The 23,921-nt window shown below is 31.3% G+C and overlaps 2 protein-coding genes and 1 long non-coding RNA gene across 10 annotated transcripts in view; 2 read left to right on the top strand and 1 right to left on the bottom strand.

Annotated features, from left to right (window-relative positions):
- The window catches only part of LOC127711841 (uncharacterized), a 155,165-nt gene that overhangs the window by 21,901 nt on the left and 109,343 nt on the right, over window positions 1-23,921 (top strand). The gene's annotated exons all lie outside the window — the stretch shown is intronic.
- LOC127712648 (ras-related protein Rab-3) overlaps window positions 8,384-23,921 on the bottom strand; it is a 56,138-nt gene continuing 40,600 nt past the window's right edge. For 5 of the 6 annotated variants that reach the window (XM_052219242.1, XM_052219252.1, XM_052219219.1 and 2 more), the window contains exons 3-5: window positions 22,562-22,680; window positions 15,693-15,817; window positions 8,384-12,591 (exon numbers count right to left, since the gene is read on the bottom strand). In XM_052219242.1, coding sequence (XP_052075202.1) covers window positions 12,401-12,591; window positions 15,693-15,817; window positions 22,562-22,680 — 435 coding nt within the window. In that variant the 3' untranslated portion in view covers window positions 8,384-12,400. Of the gene's footprint in view, window positions 12,592-15,692; window positions 15,818-19,547; window positions 19,673-22,561; window positions 22,681-23,921 lie in introns of all 6 variants that reach the window. The other variant, XM_052219226.1, reaches the window with a different exon arrangement.
- Window positions 22,688-23,754, top strand: LOC127712904 (uncharacterized). Of its 3 annotated transcripts, none has more exons than XR_007987346.1 (3): window positions 22,688-22,995; window positions 23,122-23,251; window positions 23,477-23,754. It is a non-coding gene; the product is annotated as an uncharacterized LOC127712904 (long non-coding RNA). The 3 variants fall into 3 exon arrangements; XR_007987345.1 differs by having other exon boundaries at window positions 22,688-23,046; window positions 23,148-23,251; XR_007987344.1 differs by having other exon boundaries at window positions 22,688-23,046.

Genomic DNA, 23,921 nt, shown 5'->3' with positions numbered 1-23,921 from the left:
TAACAAGACTGATGTCGCTTGTGGAGCAGAAACTGCTCAACCTTCTTCATTTCCAGTTTTTTTGCAGGGTTCATGTTTCTCAATCTCTAGTTTTCTGTGTAAACTAACTGTTTTGTTGACTGCTTTTTGTCTGTTCGTCCTTTTTTTCTTTTACCTATGGTGTTATTGTTTTAGATTCCCCCTGGGTATGTCTACTTACTCTACTTCTATTTTTCTATATAATACTCAAGCATTTACATGTCCATACTTGCATTAAAACAAAAATAATTTTCTACGTAATGCGTAAATCATGTACTGATTATTTTTTATTTTACATTTGTTTTGATCATTTAAGAGAATGAAAATAACATTCTAGACGCCTTAGAAGTCCAAGAACATTTATTTTCATGTAAGTCATGTACTTATTTAACACTTGAGATTTTTGTGTCTAGACATTTAGAGGTTTTGAAATGGCTCCACATAAATTATTAACTAAAGACATTTAGAGTAGCTTGATGGAAATTAACACTTTCTGGTAAGACATGCTGGCAGCCATTACTGCATATTAACATTGACAGTGGACTGATATTATTTCTGATCTACTTTACTAGACATATGTAATCTAATCAAGATAAAAACACCATAAAGAATTTATTTTCTGCTGGATTCAGTGTACTAATTTTTCAATTTTTTAGGTTTTTTTAGGTTTTTTTTTTTAGATTACTTGCCACTTGTTGACCATCATTTTATCACAATAGGCACTGTAATTATCAAAAAAGATTATATAACATTCATTTTATCAAGGATTTATTCCAGTTAGAGACTACAATCCTTGATTTTATCAAGTTAATAGGTATGGGTAGGTGTACAATATCACTGCTTAATGTACCTAGCTTATTCAGGCCCTTGTATTTAAATTCCTGCAATTTTTTTAAGGTAGAAGAATTTTTAATATATTTTCATGAAAGTAACTTTATAAACTATATATGAGGGTGTGAATGGGGGTTTACAAAATAGAGTATAATGAGAAAAGTGGACCAAAAAAATAAAGAAAAGAGAATGTTGAGGTGCTAAAATATAAAGAATAGAGAATAATGGGCAAAAAGTATAAAGAATACAGAAATGATTTCTAGATGTCCCTTATTATACGACCGCAAAATTTTTGCGGTCGTATATTGGTATCACGTCGTCGTCTGAAGACATTTGGTTTCCGGACAATAACGTTAGTATATGTAAATAGAAATCTATGAAATTTAAACACAAGGTTTATAACCACAAAAGGAAGGTTGGGATTGATTTTGGGGGTTATGGTCCTAACAGTTTAGGAATTAGGGGCCAAAAAGGGGCCCAAATAAGCATTTTTCTAGTTTCGAGACAATAACTTGTGGAAAGGTGTATGGATCTCTCTGAAATTAGACCACAAGTTTCCATACCACAAAGGGATGGTTAGGATTAACTTTGGGGGGTTATGGCTCAAACCGTTTAGGATGAGGGGGAAAAACAAGGGTTTCCTGGTTAATGGACAATTACTTAAAAGTACAATGTTATGTTTGGATTACCTCCCTTACACTGCTTTTAAATTATGTATAAAGAAATGTTGTATTGTCTTGAGGTGATTAGCTGTCAATTTATTTTTAGAAGTTACTATTAACAATGCTGATTACGGAATATTAATTTTAGCCATGATTATGTATGTCATTTTCTATTTTAAGACTTTTATGATGTATCTAAATGGGTAATCATGGTTGCAAACTCCTTTGGAAATTTGAATTGAGATTATGACCATATCTGGAGGGAAAGATTTTTTTTTTTAAAAAGGGGGGAGGGGGGGGGGGGGCTGGGAGGCGAAACAGCATAGTGTATTGCACAAAAGCAAAAAATTAAATATAAATTCAAATCATATAACCAATTCTAAGTTCTTTGACTACAGTTATTCTGTGTCAGAAACCTATTATGTGTCAAATATTTAATTACAATCCAAATTCAGACCTGTATCAAGCGCGAATATTGTTTCCATTTTTGCCCTAACTGTTCAGGGTTGGACCTCTGCAGTAGTATCCAGCTGTGCTTGGCAAAGCAATTTATTTTTGAAGTTATTTGGGTGCTGTCTCATTGAAGTATACCTTTTTTACTTTTATTCATATTGAAAAATACTGATAAAGTACAGTACAATATTATCAAGCTCCAGACTAGTTATTTAATCCTTCCCTTGCATAAAAGTAAAGAGATCTGACTAAAAATGTTCAGTAAGGAAATTGGAAGTGGCTGCATGACAGAATTAAAAATTGCTTTCAAGCTAAAGACCATTTTCTAGTATTTCCAAGTTATAAAACCATGTCTTTTGATAAATAAGAAAAGAAAACAGTCAGTTCAGTTGGACGAACAAATTGGTATACAAACAAATCTATATGATCGGGAGTATAAAAATTATGGACAAAACTAGAGTCGAGATTGAGGAGTTTGATTTACAAGTTGTTGTATATAAATGTGAGAGAGGCCAAATATTAAAGAAATACTACTTCTAAACTGAGACATAAGTCCCAGTTCAAAATAAAGGACTACGTTAGGCAATTGCAATGGTCTCAAATACAAATATGCTTGGAGGGACAGATACATGTACTAGTACTTCAATTGCTAATTTTTCATCTGTATAAATGTGTTACAACTTTATCGTGGAATACAATTTCAAAACAAACTTTAAAGTAAAACTATAAGGTTTTTCCCCCTTCACTCTATCTTCCTTCTGTGTAGATTTCATTCCAATCATGTAGGTTGCACTTCTGTAAATATAGACAATGCAATTTCCCATAGGAACTCCCTTTGCGGCTAAAGCTGTGCCACTTTTACTATGAAGTTTCGTAAAAAATTATGTCCTAGAACGGAAAGTTGATATGCACTACTTTTTTATTCAAAGGTCAAAACATAGGGCTGTGCAGCATATTTTCAACAATTATATGCCCCAAACTTCTAAGAGTTAAAACTTAGACTAAAATTCTGTACTATCCCTACCTCCACTTTGGATGTCCCTCAGAATTCAATTATCAATTAACAAAACTAAATATCTATGAATATTATATATCTCCCCAAAAGAGGCGTGGCTGATCATTTTTGCTTTTAAAGTTTCTGTGTATCTATTATAATTTTCAAGGTAAAAGGCAAAGTTTTTAAAAATGGTAAAATCTATTATTTTAGGGCAATAACTCCTATTAGAAGTCTTCTGACAGTTTTGACGTGCATAGACAATAGGTAGAACCCAACATTCTGTACAGTTTTGCTTCGGTCAGATTTTCTCTATTCATTGAGAATTTCAAAATAATAGGCAAAAAGTTCATTTTACCTCGATGTTCTATTTTTAGCCATGTCGGCCATCTTGGTTGACAGGCAAGGTCGTCGGACACATTACTTAAAGCTAGATACCCTAATAATGATTGTGGCCAAGTTTGCTTAATTTTGGCCCAGTAGTTTCAGAGGAGAAGATGTTTGTAAAAGTTAACGGACAACAACGGACAATGGACGCCAATTGATCAGAAAAGCTCACTTTGCCTTTCGGCCTGATGAGCTAAAAATTTACTCCAAAAAATTTAAAAAAACGATTTCCAAAATATCATTCATCACTAATACAATGTCTCTAATTAATCTATAAAACTTACCTTTAATATTTTTCAAAATATCTAATAATGAACAGTAAAAAAACTATATTTATACATTATTGCTAAAATTGGAATTTGATGCTATATCTATTTTTAACTATGAATCTACTAACAATTTTTATTACTGTGAGTGTTGCTCTCCACCTTTTGCAGTTTATTTAAAATTCAACTGGTCAGAAATTTTAACTATCTGCATTAGAAAAACACTTTTTGTTAAAATTTCTGACCAGTTGAACAGTTTGGTTTGATAAAACAAATTGCAAATAGGCCAGAATTTTTTTTTGCAATAGGTGGAGAGCAACACTTGCAGTCAAGTCACAGTAATTGTGTAATACAGCTCTGAATTGCATTGTGAAATTTTTTTGACATAGCATAGGTTTCTGACACAGAATGAATATTGTTTAAGAACTTAAAAATTTAAATTGGACATTTAGCTATTATGGTCCAATATCCAAAATCTAAATACATGGTTAGATTCAGCAAAGAACCCCAAGAATTCCATTTATGATGGGAAATCAAACAAAGATTAATTTTTGAACCTTTGGACCTCAATGTGGACCAATTCGATAAAGGGCCCAAAATCTAAAATCTAAAATCTAAAAACAGTTAGATTCAGCATATCAAAGAACCCCATAAATTCAATTTTTGTTGAAATAAAACAAATGTTAATTTTGGACCCGATTTGGACCAACTTGAAATCTGGGCCCCAAAATAAAAAATCTAATACATATTTAGATTCAGTATATCAACAAAAAAAAACTTGAATTCAATTTTTGTTAAAATCAAACCAAGTCTAATTTTGGACCCTTCGGACCTTAATGTGGACTAATTTGTAAACCAGGCCCAAAATCAAAAAACTTAATTCCATGGTTAGATTCATCGTATCAAGAAAACCCAAGAACTCATTTTTTGTTGAAATCAAACAAAGTTTAATTTGAACCCTATGGACCAATTTAATAAACTGCTTCGCTGAGCGCAGCTGGATACGCCCGCAGAGGTCCAACCCTGAACAGTTGGGGCAAAGTTTGATACAGGTCTGAATTTGGATTGTAATTAAATATTTGATATATTATAGGTTTCTGAATAAATGTAGTCAAAGAACTTGAAATTGGTTATATGAAAGATTTCTTGCTGTTGTGCAATACTTAGTTAATCTGTTGTCAGACTATAAACAAATAAAATCTTATAACTCTGAAATGTAAAATCGAAAATTTATAAAAATCAAAAGGGAGCTTACAAAAATAGATATAAACAATTTACCAAAGTCTCATAAAAAATGCTGAAAGCATTTTTGAGTTATTGTCCGAAAACTGAAAAACCCCCTTTTTGTAATGAATAAAAACCCCATAAATATATATTCTGAAATTTATAAAAATCAAAAGGGAGCTCATGTCGACAGAAATAAACAATTCACCAAAGTTTCTTGCAAATTGGTGAAATTGTTTTTGAGTTATTGTCTGAAAACTTGAAAATCCCCCCTTTTTTAATGAATAAAACCCCAAAACTTGGAAACGGTAAATCCGAAATTTATATAAAACGAAAGGGAGCTCACGTCAATAGATATGAACAATTCACAAAAGTTTCATGCAAATTGGTGAAATTGTTTTTGAGTTATTGTCCGAAAACTGGAAAATCCCCCCTTTTTTAATGAATAAAACCCCAAAACTCGGAAATGATAAATCTGAAATTTATAAAAAACGAAAGGAAGCTCACGTCAATAGATATATAAACAATTCACCAAAGTTTCATGCATATTGCTTAAAGCATTTTTGAATTAATGTCCGACATGTTGACGACGGACAGACGGACAGACGGTCAGCGGTTTACCATAATACGTCCCGTAAACGGGCGTATAAAAACGGGGCCAAAAATCCAAAATCTAAATACACAGTTAAATTGGCATATTGAAGAACCCCAAGAATTCAAGACTTTGAATTTAACCCCATTGAAATTGGTCAAAAAATAAGCAATTTATACAAAGTATTAGAAAAGTACGGTTTTTGGCCTCTTTCCTAAAGGGTAGGGGCCATAGCCCCAAAATCAATCCCAACCTTCTTTTTTTGATATGGAACCTTATGGTACAATTTCATAGAGATCCATAGACTTATACTCAAGATATTGTCCAGAAATCAGAAAATCCTTTTTTTTTCGCCCATAATTCCTAAACGGTTTGGGTCATAAACCCCAAAATCAATCCCAACCTTCCTTTTAAGTATGGAACCTTGCAGTACAATTTCATACAATCCATATACTTATAAACAAGTTAGTTATTGTCCTGAAACAAGAAAAATGCTTGCTTTTGGCCCCCAATTTCTAAACAGTTAGGATAATATCCCCCAATATCAATTCCAACCTTCCTTTTGTGGTATGGAACCTTGTGGAACAATTTCATAGAGATCCATACACTTGTACTCAAGTTATTGTCTTGAAACCAAACATCATACGACCACAAAATAAAAATTCAATCATAATTTCCTGTCGATATGCACATCTACATAGTATGCCCTAAGTATCTACAAAGTTTCTTGACATTCTGTTGTGTAGTTTCAGAGGAGTTGCGATGACAAGCTGTTGCAGTAGTATATTTAGACTAAAATTCTATGTTCCAAGGGGCATAAATCCTAGAAAAAAAAACAATCATAATTTCCCGTCGACATGCACATCTACAAAGTATATCAATCAATATTATCCACAAAGTTTCATTAAATTCTGTTGTCTGGTTTTAGAGGATTTGCAATGACAAGAACAGGACTGACGGACTGATGGGTCAAAATCATATACCCTACACAACTTAGTTGCATGGGGTATAATAATTTTCAAGATAATAGGCAATAAAATGCTCCACTGGGTGCAGCTTGATACGACCGCAGAGGTCAAACCCTGAACAGTATGGACACAACATTCAAGCTTGTTACAGCACTGAATTTGGATTGTGATTAAATATTTGACACAGCACAGGTTTCTCACACAGAATGAATGTGGTCTAAGAACTTAAATTTTTTTTAATTTACCTATTCAAACCATATCATTATTATTTGCTTTTATATATAAATCAGAAATAACCATATTAAAATGGAAAATTTTAAAGAAAAAAAAATCCCCAGCAAATTTTTTGAACCCCCTTATGATTCATCACCCCCAAACTCAATCCAAGCCTTCCCTTTGTGGTATGGCACCTGCAGTACAATTTCAGAGAGATCCATACACTTGAACACAAGTTATTGTCTGGAAACTAGAAAAATGCTTGTTTTTTGGCCCCTTTTTGGCCCCCAATTTCTAAACGTTTAGGGCAATTACCCCCAAACTCAAACCAAGCTTTCCCTTTGTGATATGGAACCTTGTAGTACAATTTCATAAAGATCCATACACTTACACACAAGTTATTGTCCTGAAACTAGAAAAATGCTTGTTTTTTGCCCCGAATTCCTGAACTGTTGGTACCATAACCCCCAAATTCAATCCCAACCTCCATTTTGTGGTATTGAACCTTATGGTAAAATTTCATAGAGATCCATTCACTTAAACTAAAGTTAGAGTGCGAAAACCAATGTGTCTTTGGACGACGACGAGGACGCCAACGTCATACCAATATACGACCGCAAAATTTTTTTGCAGTCATATAAAATGGTAAAACTCTTCTTTAAGGGCAATTACTCCTATAAAGATTTGATTTAATCAAGACAGTAGGTAGATCGCAACATTCAGAACAATTCTGCCCATGTAGGATTTTCTCCATCTATTGCAGTTTTTAAGATAATAGACAAAACTTCCACTTTAACCCTATGTTTTTTTTAGCCATGTCAGCCATGTTGGTTAGCAGGCGGGATCGTCAGACATACCTTTAAACTAGATACCTCAAATATGATTTTAGCCAAGTTTGGTTTAATTAGGATCAGTGGTTTCAGAGAAGATTTTTGTAAAAGTTCATCATCTACAACAATGGACAATTGACGACAACTGACAACAGAGGTAAAGTGAAGAGAAAAAGTTGAGTTTTATGCATTGTCAGTTCAACGGATTTAGACTTATTTGTAATTTTCTCTTCCCAATTTTGACAGAATGTGAATTCACATTGGGAGTGATGCATACATAGCTTGAGATGCTTGCCCAGTCAACAAACCCTTTCTCACTCCTATTTCAAGATCTTGCTATTCCTCAGTTTTTTATCGTTACCTTTTTTTGTCTCTTCCAGGAAGAGTCTTCCTTATTGATTTACAAGCTTTGAATTCAGTAAACAGCTGTGGCCTTAAATAAGTCAGTACCCTATGAAAATAACCTGCTTAACACTTATCACAATGTATGTGTTAAAAAGTCAAAACTCCTACAAATACTGTCAAATCATAATGATGGGGTAATATGAGTGACTACTGATGACCACCAAATATGCCTACAAATGACAGCAAAAGGACCAAAAAAGCCTCCAAAGAGATATGTTAACAAGTTAATTGAAGGACATTAGTGTGCTACAGAAGAGAACAACAAAACAGCTGTGTCTTAAGTACCTTCTTGAAACTGGATAAAATATCTTTAGATCTTGTTACTTTAATACTACAAAATCTATCTGTTAATGGATAAATTTAGAAAATCAGTGGATTGTGATATTGGAAATGGTATTTCTTGGTAATTTGTAAAACACTTATCTCTCAAGTTATCAGGAAGAAGGTATTCCATTATTGTGTACTTTTAAGATAGTTACAGAAATATAAATTTCCAAAAGTGCCTATGACATAAGAAAGAAATAAACAAATACAAGATGCAATTAACAGTTTTATTATAAGGCTGTCACTACAGACAGTTCTAATAACATTGTGCCGTAATATGACCCTATCGTGCTTATCACATCAGATGAGCTTCAATCCTAGATACAGTCTAGTTATTGTTTACAACACCAAATACACAAGGAGAGAAACTGGTACAAAAATACGGCTACTTGGTGAAATGAATGTTTCATTCCTATTTTTGCTTATATGTGAAATTATCATTGTATGTAATTGTCTTCTTGTCAAAGATTTCAAAGCTTAATTTACTGGAGTAAACTAAATGTTTAAATTAAAAAATGAATCTGTAAAATAGAATAATATGGAAAAAAACTAAAATGCAATCTTTTATATGTTTGATTCTGTTCATCAACAAATTGTTATCTTTCAATATACTTGTAAAAGTATTTTGCAAAGATCTACACATAAAATATCAATTTTCTTACAACTGGTTAAATCTATTCAGACTGTTTTAGGATTTAATACTAAATAGCTGTTAAAAATCAATACAACTGCTTCTTCTGTAACTGTAACTCAATAGATTTGTGTCAGAGTAATTTTGACTTTATAGTTCAGTTTTTTATAGACCCTTCAACAATCTGTATATATTTAGTAGTGACAATTAAGGAAATAGGTGTTATCTGGTATAATTTCAAACATTCAACTATCAAAATTTGAAATGCAGTATGTACTCATTACATTTAATCAGTAAATGCAACACACTAATATCATGAAATAAGATTTGTGGTGATATTTTCAACAAATACTACTGTACATGGACTGAAGCTGCATGATAGTGCTATTGTTATTAACATCAATATTGTAGATGTTATATATTTCTCAATTAAGGCCTTAAAAAATAATGTTAAGATTCTCTTCCAAAACCTATAGGGCATGGCAAGAGGAATTTACCTTTAATTTTTAATTTTAAATTGCACAAGACGCATGATTGGTCAAGGAAATTATGAATTGCCTAAACTGACCATAAAGCCTTTTATGGCGACATGTGAGAAGAAACAAGATTTCTCAATGGTAGTTCTCAATACCGTTAATAAAATGTAAAACTTATCTAGATTTATTAAGAACAAATACAAACCAGTTATAAATAAATGGGGAATGTGTCCATGGGACACAGATAATGCCCCCGCCTGCATATAACGTTATAAAAGGACATAACTCAAGAACGGTAAAAGTGACACTACCAAATTTTCGTACTTGATCTGATTTTTATGGTAATAACCATTGTGTATAAGTTTCATAACATTTGGGTGAGGCAAACTGAAGAGAACAGAAACGAAAAATTCAGCAATTTTTTCATTTGTAAAGGGGCATAACTCTAGAAAGGTTAAAGTGACGCCACCAAAATTCAATTTGGATCTGTGTTTTGTGGTAATAAGCATTATGTATAAGATTCATAACGTTTGGTTGAGGCAAACTAAAGTTAGAGAATGGAAACCAATTTGGGGACGTACAGACGGACAAGGGTAAAACTTAAGCCCCCTCAGCTACGGAAGGGGCATAAAAAAGGAACAGAAATCTGAATATTTGCCTGTAAAGCACTTTGAATTTGTGAATTTGAAGGTTAACCCACCATGGCATGAGAACCAAAAGATTAGTTTTTATTGCCTTACATTGAACATATTACAAGGTTAAACTGATAAACTTTATTGTATGATAATCATAGTGATGTTATAGGTATCAGTAAAAATAAATAACAGAAACAAAAATAATTTTGATTGCACAAATTATAAAACAAATGTTAACCAATCAAAATCTGAGTCCTACTCTGCCAGTCAAGATGATCAATAATATCACTAAACTTTGTGCTCGAGTACAAAGGAAGTTACTCACCAAATATGAACTAAAAACAATTCAGCTGTAGCTCCATTGGTTAACCATAAAAAACAAATTTAAATTGCACATCAGAGCGAACATTGTAATTTACCCTTTGCTTGACATAATTGTTAATATCTGCCATAATGACACAAAAAATAATTGAAAAGTATAATAAGCTAGCCATTTAGAGGATGCAATGCATTGTTTAGTTTTTATTAAATAAATGAAGTTAAATAAATGAGAAAATAAACAACAAAATATAAAGTTAGGCTTTCGTAAGCGCTTGCCGAGATGTAAATCATGGTAAAACTTGTAAACATATACAATGTATCGGTTATGTCAAAAAACATAAATTTCGTGAGGCAAAACTAACAAAATAATAAAAAAAAATCTGGCAGAGTACAAAATATACTTGTAAAATATAAACATACCACAACCAAATAGTTAGTAACGGATTTCACAAGATATATAAATAGATTTCTGAGATTGTTAAAATTCAATATATATAAATTGCAATGCCACAAATTAACAACTAAATTTTGTTTATAAACAAAGTCAACAAATATATAAATATAATTCAAGAATAGAAATAAGAAAACAACAAAATATTTGTAAATTAACGAGTTGGATTTCATGGAATGCAATAATATTGGAATTCTTTTTACAAAACCACTGTTTCTTGTATATGTTAAGCCAAGAAATGATTAACACTGGTATATCATTATATGAACAACAAAATGATATGAAATCATTAACAATTTCTTTGAAATAGTTCCAGTAAATGAAGAAGAAAAAAATGTGTCACAATACCATTTTTTCCAAATACAATTTACATGAAGAATTTATTAAACTAAAAAAAATAAAGACAAGTCAAAATTTTCACCGATTTTTACATATAAGTAGTTTTGTGTTCTTTTAGCATCTGTCTCTTAGTGACTGTGTAAATAATTACACTTATAATAATACAACCATAATTGAACAAATTAACATCAAAATTCCAAGATCAAAAGTTCAATAATGTTGATTAAAACAAAATAAATTTAAATTAGTTGAGTACACTCTATCTCTGGCATTCTAACAATTTTTTCTTTAGTGAAAAGAAATCAAGCAACCAGACAATAGTTTTACATGACCTTACTGTTCAACATGGTCTTCTAATAATTGAATTTTAGACCAAGATTCCTATTTTGAATGGCCTTATATTTAGAAAGTGTGTATCTGAGCAATGAATACAAACACATTCATCAACTTTCAGCATGTTGCATGGATAGTCATTAATGATGTCTAATTTTTTTGGTAAACAACTGAAAAAGGCTGATATATGTATCAGTTGATAATGATATGAGAAATATGATCATTTTGGCAACTAACAAATGACTTACGTTTCTGACATCAAATTTTACTGAAACATTTCAAACATTCAACAAAGTAAAATTGTCATTTAGAAGCATGTTGTGTTTTTTCATATGAATGTCATTCTCAGATTCATACCCAAGATGAATGAGAATATTTGACCCTTATATTTACAGCTTGTGCCTAAGTAGACGTCACATCCATTAGGATATATAAAGAAGAAAACACACTGGGGCACAATAAATACAGAATATACAAATTATCTACAAATATACTACAAATCAATAACCATACACAGCCTCCAAAACAGTCATTATACAGGGATCATGTTCACTTCGATCAATTGAACAGGATATTTTATTGAATTGAAATTCAAAATATCTGTTAAATTTTACCTTTTTTTTTCTCATCTATTTTAACGTTTTGAAAGTAAAAGTTGAAAATGATCCCTGCAAACATAAAAACAAAATTAAATATAAATTACAACCCTTTTAACTTTTTCTATCATATTTCAAGACTATAACGTTTTTACTATCTGGAAGCTGATGGTCATAACTTGAAAAAGATTAAGTGAGGAAAGGTAATTACAAACTTTGACACTATTCTTCTTGTTATTCAATATAAAAGTATGTACTACTAGAAGGAATGTTATTATGCTAAGACTATTAAATGCTTGGTCATGGAATATTTGTATAATGAATATCATTTTTTTATGATATATATCTCAGCATTTTGATATTCATATAATCCAATGTTTTAAAACACAATCTATTCTCTTATTCCTCAGATCAAATTGTCCTTTCTACTATCCAATCAACAGCGTTCTCAGCATTGACAACCACTGTTCTGTGGGTTGGGGTTTTCTGTGAGACGTGTTCCTTTAGCCTGGCTGTTAACAAGGGATGGGTCTGAGTCTAGACTTTCAGACATCTTGTCACAGATGATGTCCACCAATCTTTCAAACACTGCTTTGACATTGATGTTTTCTTTTGCAGATGTTTCAAAAAATTCTAATCCTACAAAAATAAATCAAGAATTACAGTAAAACAGATCTATAAATTACTCAGAACGATAGAAGTCATGGCAACATTTTACATATTTTAAGCATCATTAAAACAAGTGACAGACACACTGACAGAATAAAATTCAATATAAATCAAATCCTCTGTGGACTTCATTAGAGAACTATATCAATCAGAACTCCTTAGTTTCATTTCAAACTTTAATACAAAATCAAATTTCCTAAGTCCTTCCTTTGATAATATGAAAAAGTTATTTTCTTGAAAGTCAAAGGTGAAAAAAATAGCTCACAAAGCACCTAAAACATTAATCTAATTTGAAATCTGAAGACATGATTAACAAAAAACTTTTAAAAACTATATTAACGTTTCAGTGACAGATCGATGCTAATATTCCTTATTACATCCTATAATCTTACCATCTTATGTATCAAAAGTTATTTGTGCTACATTTATTTTTAAAGCAATTACATGACAGATTCACATTTATAAAGCAAACTTGACATTCTCAACTGTCTAATCCTATTTTGGTGTTCACTTTTAACAACAATACCCAGAATACTTTAGTTTATTGAAAAGCTGAATTGAAATTTAAGAAGAATCTGTCCATGGGACAGATATGCCCCTGCTTGTAAATATGGAAGAGCCAATGTACACTCTAGTGGATAGATGTTTCATTGGCAATCATTACATCTCCTTATTTTTATATTAATTCAAACTTTAAAGCTCATCTGAATTTATGAATTCTAAATCTACATCAGAATACTAAATCAGTTTCGAGACATTTTGGATGACTTTGGTTAATACTATAACAATATTTCCACAAGAAATGGATCTTAAAATATTTCATTATAAATATTTATGAATTACTTAAGATTAAAGAATACACAAAAGCACTGTGAGCACAGTTCCCATAATATTCACCCCAGTCCATGATTTTTCTAAGGGAAACACCCCCAAAATAATTTAGATCAATAAACAAAATAAGTGCACAATGGCGTTATAAGAAAATATCCCATTATTTCTAATCTGGGGTTAAGGAGGAGTTGGGGAAACTGAAATGGGATGGAAGGACAGACAAACATAGAAACAAATAAATTGCTCTCTTGTAACAATACACCATCCATTTCAGAATCTTGATAAAATAAAGTTACTAAAACATAAACTGTCAGAACCATTGATTGTAAAATTCATAACAGAAAGTTCAAAAGGAATACATCTGCAGAGAATTCATTGTAACAATACATGAAAGATGATAAATAATCCTCTGGAAAACAACTAATTCTTGTCTAAAGAAAAATACATTTGATATATCAATATTTCAAGACTATATCCATTAAGTGATTCCTTGACATTTGTTTGCCAATAACTGATGAGATTATAACATTTTCTTTGAAGTCCCAGTACCATTAAAAGATATGAAGTGTTTTCACTTTCATCTTAATTTGGTTATCTCTACAGAATTTTCAAAATCGTTAAATAATTTACTTATAAAAGGTCACCATCATCACGATTATAAAAATTTAATGCCACTGGCTGATTACATCTGAAATATCAAATTAGATTGGTCTACAAATTTCCTGTAGAAAATTGTGTAATCCACCTCCATCAACCTTAAGCAAATTACATTACAAATTTAGCCGTGTAACAATTTCTTATTAGAAGTGATTTAAATCACGTTGGATAGGAACATTTTGCCTTTGAAGGAAAAACTAATCTTAGAATACTGAAGAAAAACAAGATTAATCCATTCATACCCAGTGGGAATAACCAATATATCTGACTTAACAATGATCAAATTCTGTAACCAACTTCACTGTCATGTATCACACAAGTAAAGCATGTTATACAGTAGAGACAACCACAACTAAAATTTATAAACATCTAAGGTTGAAAAGATTTCAGGTCATATATGTAAGCTTTAAACTTATGATGGCTGGTTTATAATAGTTCCTTAAACTTTTTTCCTCCTTATATCCTATAATCAGTTCTCAACATACTATTGTTGAATGTTCATGAATGAAGACCTTGACTCAATGTTCGCTTATAAGTTTCATTTAGGCAGTTTTAGAATTTCTTATTCAAGTTAACGCAATAATGATAACTAATCAAGGTGAAGATCTTGAACCTAAATAAACTGTTGACAAAAAGATATGTCTCGCCTGTCAGCATAAAACTCAGAAAGACAACCTGATGGACAGCAACATTGCTTATTAATTCAAAGTCGCTGGATCATGATCTAGTGGGCAGGGCCTGAAAATGGTCGACAAACTGAGATATACAGACAGTAATGTAACTTTATAGAAAATATCGTTGTCTATTGTAAGTAGTTCCTATCAATCTAACTTAAGCAGAAAACTTAACATTGAAAATTGCTAGTTAACTCAAAGTCACTGGACCATGTCCAAGGGGGCAGGGCCTCGAAATAGTCGTCAAACTGATATGTACTGCTAGTAATGCACCTTCATACAAAATATTATTGATCTATCACAAGTAGATCCTATCAAACTAACTTAAGCAGAAAACTCAACATTGAAATATGCTAATTAATTCAAAATCACTGGACCATGACTTAGGGGGCAGGGCCTCAAAAAAGTTGTCAAACTGATATGTACTGATAGTAATGCAACTTTATATTAAATATCGATGATCTATCACAAGTAGTTCCTATCTTTAAGCAGAAAACAAACAATAGTTGACCCCTTTGTCGCCAATGCCGTCGCCTGAAAAGCAATCCCTATGTCTCTCTTTCCATGATTTTGCGTTGCACGCGAGACATAAATCACACAAACATGACATTTTGTGAAACATTCAGGATTTAAAGAAGCCTCTTAGATTTACTTTTTCTTATATTATATGTGATCATATAAGTAAAGCATTTCCAAACACTTGCTGAAGGTAATGATTAATTGTTCCTTTCTTGGTTTGTGTCCATGGGAACAATGATTTGCCTACATAATTAATGACTGAATAATTTGCATTCATCACAAGTGAAACAATAACTACTATCAGTCATTAAATTCATATAATTAGAGAATTGTGAAACACTGTTTTGTAAAATGAATGACTGGGTGCAGATTACAACATGGATTTGATACCTAGTTGGTCAGCCAATTGTTTTCCTCGTTCCATTGATACAACACGTTCATCTTCCAGATCACATTTGTTTCCAACTAATACAACTTGGGCATTATCCCAAGAATATGTCTTGATTTGTGTGCACCTGTAATTAACATTTATATCTGTCAATAAAGTTGTGGCTGATTCAATACACCTTACACCTACCTGTAACTTGTAAAGTACCTTAAAGGTGTAAAACATTCAAATTGGGGTTATACCTCTTGTTAGCACAGTATAACTATCAGTTAGCCTTGCAGCCTACTTACATGTATATATATCTACAAACTGTTGCTGAAATCAGTTTAATCTAAAAAGGATGAATAAACAGACTGCATATAGCCCTTTCTAGAAACTCATTTAAGGAACCATTATTTTGCTCCAAAGTTATAATTTGAAGTAGGTCTTTTTCCTTGTCGGGAAGTAGAACTATTTTATGGAAATGAATCCCTGTTGACTTAAAGATAATATTTTGTTTATATAAATATCAAAATTCTTAATGGTCTTTGACTTTCAACATTCTTGTAATCAAACTCAATTTTAAACTGGAAATGTTTGTAACTAATAGAATGTTTACTTCTCATCATTGCTCTCCACTACAGCTAACCAGTATTAATACCAGTATACTTCCCAACATGTGAAAAAGCTTGTATTCAATTGCAATTTTAAATTAGATTCAGGCTTTCGGAGGTGAGTTTCTACAAAGTCCTATACATATATTAATAGCAAGAAATAAACAAGCCATGCTGAAAGCCTAATCATGCAAAAGATGGCTGGAGGCAGTAATATCCCAACACTTAAATGAATACATGTATCTCACAAGGAAACAGAAGACTTACTTTCATTACATAAAATACTGTAAACATAAGGACACTGAAGACTTCTTTTAATACATTATATACTGGATACAATGTTCTATGTTTCATTTACCCTATCTATTAAGGGTTATTTTTGCACAAACAAAAGTAACAGTAAAGTCTATGATATGATTAGGGATCCCCCCAAAATAATTCAGATTAAACAAGAATGTGTCCATAGTACACGGATGCCCCACTTGCACTTCAGTGGACCGTGAAATTGGGGTCAAAACTCTAATTTGCCATTAAAATTAGAAAGATCATATCATAGGGAACATGTGTACTACTGGGTAAGTTTCAAGTTGATTGGACTTCAACTTCATCAACAACTACCTTTATTAAAAACTTTAACCTGAAGCGGGACAGACGGACGGACAAACAGACGCACAAACCGAAAAAACATAATGCCCCTAGGTGGGGGCATAAAAACAAAACAGGTGATGCACAAAGTCATTGTTTGATGAAGATTATAAAAATCTTCATCTTATTCTGATTAAAGTTTATGCCAAAGTAAACCTCAAAGATGGATCAAAGTCTTAATTGGCTGGGTTGCAATATATGTGACTATCGTAATCAATGTAGAATGTTTACAATGTAGTTGCAATTACATGAAGGTTGTAAATTTTGCTGAAAAATAATTAAGTTCCAAAGTCCGGAAAAATGTGAACAAATTCTTCAAACAATTCCATAATAGCAGGTGCACAACTTCAAAATTAGTACAATCTTTCTGTGAAGTCTTGGGGATCTTGGTTGAAAACTGTAGAAGTTGAAAACCTATTGAATGTTATTATTATATATGATATCAAGTAATGAAGATAGTTTACAGTCGCTCAAGTTTATTACCGGTATAAAGAATTTTTCTCTTGTCAAAATAATAAAATGAGTCTTTCTGTACAAATAACAGACTATGTTACAGTGTCCTTGGAGAGTTATATTATTCTCAACAATAAAATTTCCTCCTGAGATACATATTTAGAATGTGCTGCATTAAAATAACATAGATAGCCAAAAAAAAACAACATATTGTTTGCTCATAAAAGTTAAACAGTGTTATAAGGCATGCAATGTAATAAACTGTCATCACAAAAATTGCATGAGAACAAACAATATGCTTTGAAAGATCTAATCCCATGTCCATTTTATATTGGTTTGTTGCTTCATTCATTCAAAAGAGATCATTTATTTCTGTTGTACATGACATCTTTTGTGCTGTTTCTGAAAGATATTTTAACCACATCTTCTCAAGCTTAAACAGATTACATTTCCTAAATTTGTTAATATAAAACTGACAGGATTTATCCTTAGCTGAAATGTTGTTTGGGTTACGGTTTACAAGAAAAGTTACAACCTTCTCCCTCTAGTGTGTATCATTGACCATCAATTTAGATACAATACAGCCAGCCTAGATTCAGAAAGAGGACATTCATTATCATATAAATTTGAAGTTCTGCATTTGCAGAGTCCAATGCGTAATGCTTCATAGATAATCTCAGAAATGTGAAAAATAAACTATTGATAGAAAATCCCTTTACCCTTTAACACCAGCCTCAATGTTTAGCTACTTCGTTAACATCTGACATCTAGACAGTAGGATAATCCTTTCCTTAGTTAGTAAACAGTAAGTATAATTCTCTTTTCTGTTACTAATCAGCATACCCTTATTTTACTGTTCCTTATAAATTCTGTGATAAATCTCCCAGTTTATTCCCATCTTTCAGAGCTTATCAAATAATTTATGATTGCTTACGTCACTTGATCTCTTTAAATTCAGTAAACCAGAAACAAGTGTAGGCAACATGGACAAGAAATAGAAATAAAAGGAGATGTGCCCCCAGGGGTATATGACAATATAGATAGCAATCCTTAAAACACAAATAAAAACATCTTGAGGTCAACATATGGTCTTCAAAAACAGATAAGTATGTAAATGAAATATTTCAAGCTCAAAATCGCCCAGTCTATAAAGTGTAAATAAACCAAATAGAGGCTCAAAAAGATCTTCCACCAACAACATGTGAACTCATGAGGTCAAGAACCAATCATAAACAAGTCCCAACTAGCAAAAGATAAATAAGCCTTGAAGTAATTCTATAATGCATTGATGCAAAGTCTGGTTGACAAAGTGTTTTAAGAGAAAAAGAAAATTTACAATGTAATTAGTTATTTATGACCGAATTATTAATAATCAAATCTGCTTTATAAACCACCTAAATAAAAGTTAAACTTTAATAATTCTGATTTAGGGTCATAAATATTCATTGGAAAGTTAAAATTGATATAATGCAACTTTAATTACATTACATCATGAAAATGGAAGCTATGGAGCTAATAAGTTATACAGGGTTGGATATCAGATTATTTCAGTCAGTTTTATATAAGAGTTATAATTTTATTGTCAATCATAAAATTAATAAGCCAAAAGCATGCAACAGTTATTTTTGTTTACCTCTATAGTATACAGAAACAGCACAAAGGAATTCCCATATCCACAGAAACAAAAAAAAGTTCATATTCCAATTTATTCATAGTAAATCTATCATTGACTAGAAGGATCTCTTTTGAAGGTATTTTTCCTCCACCATATATTTCTATTATTTGTGTGTTCCTCTGTGTTAAGTATGATAACTGAATATCATGTATAACACTTTTCAAAGAAATGGTTTCAAAGTGTGAAGTTAGTCAGTTTTGAAAGGAAATCTGTTACAGAATATCTTTTTCTAAATTTCCTCAATATAATGTAATTTTGAGCTAGAAAGTTTAAAAAAAAAACGAAAATTTAGTCTAATTTAGTCTAACATAGAGCCATCAAATTACTGAACTTTATGAACTGATTTCAATTTAATTCAGAAACAACAAACTAAAGTAATTTTTTTTTATTATTTTCATGTTCTCAGATCAAACACAGAACTGACAATCTTCATCCACTCTTGGGAAACAGAACATGAGAAGCAAGAGTCATGCTAGTAATGTTAGTATTACCTAAATTCTGTGCTAATTCTTCCCCGTCTTTAGTAGAAACGACACGGGATTCTTCTAAATCACATTTGTTACCCACTAGTGTCACAGAGGAGTTACTCCATGCATGTGTCTTTATCTGAGTACACCTAATACACAAGCAGAGAGTAGCCAACAAAATACACCATCACAACAATAAACTATCAGTAACATAGTAAACATCAGAACTTTATTGGAAAAATAGCCAAAATGCACATAAATGAAATTTCTAAATCATAGCGTCTTTCAAATTCAATTCATATTATATCTTCACGAGGTCAGAAATAATGTTCAAAACTTGATGTTGCTTTACAATCCTCACTTACCCTAGATCCCACAAAAAGATTAAATTAACATAAACCATAAAGATGAAGGTGGGCAGGTGATTATGAATATATTCTTGTTACATAAACTAATAATTGTACTGATTTTAACACTCCTGTTTCAAAAACGTCAACCTAACACCCCTCCCCCCCACAAAAAAAAAAAATACATGTAAACCTTACAAGTAGGCAGTTTTTTTTTCCATTTTTAGTGGGTATAGGAAAAACATATGTATCACTGATATTTTTTTTCATTGTTTCAGGAAGTTTTGTAATGTAAAGCTGGGCTTTCTAATTTGTTTTGTGACACAGTTGAAAACAAATTAATGTCAAAAATCAATTTAATTCCTTTTCATATGGAAGCCAAAGTTTAAAAACAGAAATTAATTACTTTTAAAGAAGGATCTCGAGCTACTATTTCAAAGGAATTTTACATTGTAATTGATTAAATTGAAAAAGTTGTGTAACTAAAGAATAAAGATCTGAAAAACCAGTAATAACATTCTTACCCAAAAGCTTTTTTAAAAATCTAAACTGGGTAACATTTTTAACTTACACTGCCACGGATTTTGAAATGATCTATCTTCTACTGAAAATCACCTATTTCCCTCCAGTATGGAGGGTGGCAAATAAAGTGTGAAGTATGACAATAAAAATAAAATCACAATAGCCTTAAAATGATTTTCTGTATTTATGTAAAATGATCAGTGTAATTTCACCTTTTGATATTTCATATTGATCAATGTACAAAACATAAAGTATCAAGTCATGTTCTGATGTTCACCATATACTGACAGCTGGATATAAATTAGTTATATGTGCAGGAGAAATTGCAAATAAAAAAGCAGTGCAGAATTAATACAATTTACAACATTTAGATGTAATAAAGGGTAGTTTAATATGACACAGTGGTAATTTTAAAGGTTGTCTACAATTATAATGTTAGTATATTCCCAAAACTGGCTTGCAGTTTGATAAACCTTGTATGATAAATTAAAATTGAATTTGACTTCAATGTGAGGAGGACCAAAATGTAATCACTTAGTATCTCAGAAATAGACTTACTTGTTAAAATTAATACAAATCAACATCACATAAAATATAGGTCAGAAGGTAGTTATTTCATTTGTATTCATGTAACATCTAGGTCATTAAGTACCTAAGATCTGAACTTGGTCAATAAACTTAAATGTAATCAATTAGATGCATTCAGGGTAAAGTATAGGTCCAAGTGATTACTTATTTAAGCAGTTTCATTTTACACATACTATGTCAATGTTTCATTCTCATTTTGAAGAGAAAGCATTTTAATTTTCCCAATTTCTGTGTAAGAAAATTGTTAACCTTACAGCAAAAATAAACGGGGCTTAGTATATTGCTTGCTTGGGATGTTAGTCTATAAATGAGAGCACAACAAAAATATCCACAAAATATAAATTTTCTTTTAGAACTAACATGACTTTATAATATTCAAAGTAATTTGCATTTATGGTAATTCAAAATGCATTTGTTTTAACCCTTATAGGGTATTTTTATAAATAGTAAAGGCAAAAGTCTTGTGTGTTTTACGAAGATCGTTCGAAGTAAATGCTAATAACACATGAGGTCTACCATCCAAAATTAAATAACACATGTATCAGCAAAATAAAAAATCACAAGTAGAGCTACGGTGCTCAATTTGATGACAAAATTTCATATCTCAAAGGCATTTTTCTAGTACTCTTTGCTTTACACAGTGTTATTTATCTTCATCCATGACTCTTTAACAAAACTAAATTTGTTGTCAATTTCGCAACCTTCAGGTGATAATTGACTGCATGGCATTATAAACATTTTCCTGGAATAATTCTAAACATAAATGACAAAACTTCTGTTTTTATGTTGGAAGTAGAAATTGACAAACACAAAATAGATAATGAAATGACTGGATAGTAAAATAATGTGACAATTAGGGCATTACATTTTCTTTCTACACAATTGATTCTTTTTTCAGTTGTCAATTGTAGCTCATTTGTCCCTAAAACTTCAAGGCTTGGCTTAATCTACATGATCATTCTAAGAAATCGATTAATACAGGGATTTTAAATGTTTCTCATAAATTGATTTGAACATAGCATGATAGCTGACATCAATTTCTACAGAATATGTGTTAAATTCAACATATAGTTTAGTATCCTAATTTACTCAGTGATGAAACCTTATGGAATTCACATTTCAAACAAAGTTATACCAAGAAAAACATCATCATCAAGCCTGGCATGTGTGTTGTGCTGCATTTCTCATATAATCTTTATTACAGCCCCTAAAAGGAACTAGTTGTTTTCCTTTTAATAGGGAATTTATTAAATTTATGTTTACATCTTAAGACAAGGATGTGTTTGTTTTCTCTACACTAATGTTCTAAGGTAGTAAGAAGAGTGCTGAATACCTGCCTTATGTCTAAGGATTGAAATTCATTTTTTTTTTTTTTTTTTTTTAAAACAAGGTTCGGATAATCAATTTTACAGGGTATACAAAAATACCTTTAGCTGTGTATTCTTGTGTTAAAAACAAAATTTTCAAATAACTAGAGTATTTTTTCCCTTCATTTTACTTAATTGTTGGCTAGCTTGTTTGTTTATATTTATATGTTACAAATTAACAGATTAAACTGTATGCAGTGTAGCAAATACTAACCAATCTTGTACAGCATTAAAAGATTCTTCATTTGTAACATCATACATAAGTATAAAGCCCATAGCACCTCTGTAATATGCAGTAGTTATAGTTCTATAACGTTCTTGACCAGCTGTATCCTGTAATACAAATGGTCAAATTTAGATAATTTTTTTAGCTTCTTACTTGTAGTACTGAAGTAAGAACAATTGTTAGCAATATCTAACATTACGATATCTAGTCTACCTGGCTGACAACTGGAAAAATAAGAAGCATGTATAATTCTAACAAGATTTTTGATTTTAGATAACGTAATGGTATCATATTAGTCAATGTCATCTGTTTCATGCATTGTAAATAGGTATCACTGTCAGAAAACCCAATTAGCTCTATAGATTCAGGAGCACTGATCTTGTTTATATTCTACAGGTTTGTCCCTTGTTTATATTCTACAGGTTTGTCCTTGTTTATATTCTACAGGTTTGTCCCTTGTTTATATTCTACAGGTGTGTCCCTTGTTTATATTCTACAGGTGTGTCCCTTGTTTATATTATACAGGTTTGTCCCTTGTTTATCTGCAGGTTTGTCCCTTGTTTATATTCTACAGGTTTGTCCCTTGTTTATATTCTACAGGTTTGTCCCTTGTTTATATTCTACAGGGTTGTCCCTTGTTTATATTCTACAGGTTTGTCCCTTGTTTATATTCTACAGGTTTGTCCCTTGTTTAAATATTCTATAGGTTTGTCCCTTGTTTATATTCTACAGGTTTGTCCCTTGTTTATATTCTACAGGTTTGTCCCTTGTTTATATTCTACAAGTTTGTCCCTTGTTTAGGTTTGTCCTTATTTATATTCTACAGGTTTGTCCCTTGTTTATATTCTACTGGTTTGTCCCTTGTTTATATTCTACAGGTTTGTCCTTGATTATATTCTACAGGTTTGTCCCTTGTTTATATTCTACAGGTTTGTCCCTTGTTTATATTCTACAGGTTTGTCCCTTGTTTATATTCTACAGGTTTGTCCTTGTTTATATTCTACAGGTTTGTCCCTTGTTTATATTCTACAGGTTTGTCCCTTGTTTATATTCTACAGGTTTGTCCCAGTACAGCAGTTTTCATACTTATAACTCTTCTATTTCTGCACTTAAAAAAAACCTAATATCAATATCATAAACTAGTTTAATTTGACAGCAGTAATTATGGTAATGAAATGAACAAGTACACATAATTACATCACAACTTAGGTTGTTATGATGCATGACTGTAAGTAAATTATTCATTTTCATTCAATTAGTTTCTGGATTCTGCTGAACAAACTGTCATGGTAACTATATTATTCCCTGTAGAACTATAAAATCTTCTACCACTTAGAATTTATGGATG

Source organism: Mytilus californianus, unplaced genomic scaffold (genome assembly GCF_021869535.1).
Source record: "Mytilus californianus isolate M0D057914Y unplaced genomic scaffold, xbMytCali1.0.p SCAF_1, whole genome shotgun sequence".
In the NCBI taxonomy this organism is placed as follows: domain Eukaryota; kingdom Metazoa; phylum Mollusca; class Bivalvia; order Mytilida; family Mytilidae; genus Mytilus; species Mytilus californianus.
Note: the sequence above shows the minus strand (reverse complement) of the source record. Positions and strands in the feature narration are given on the sequence as shown.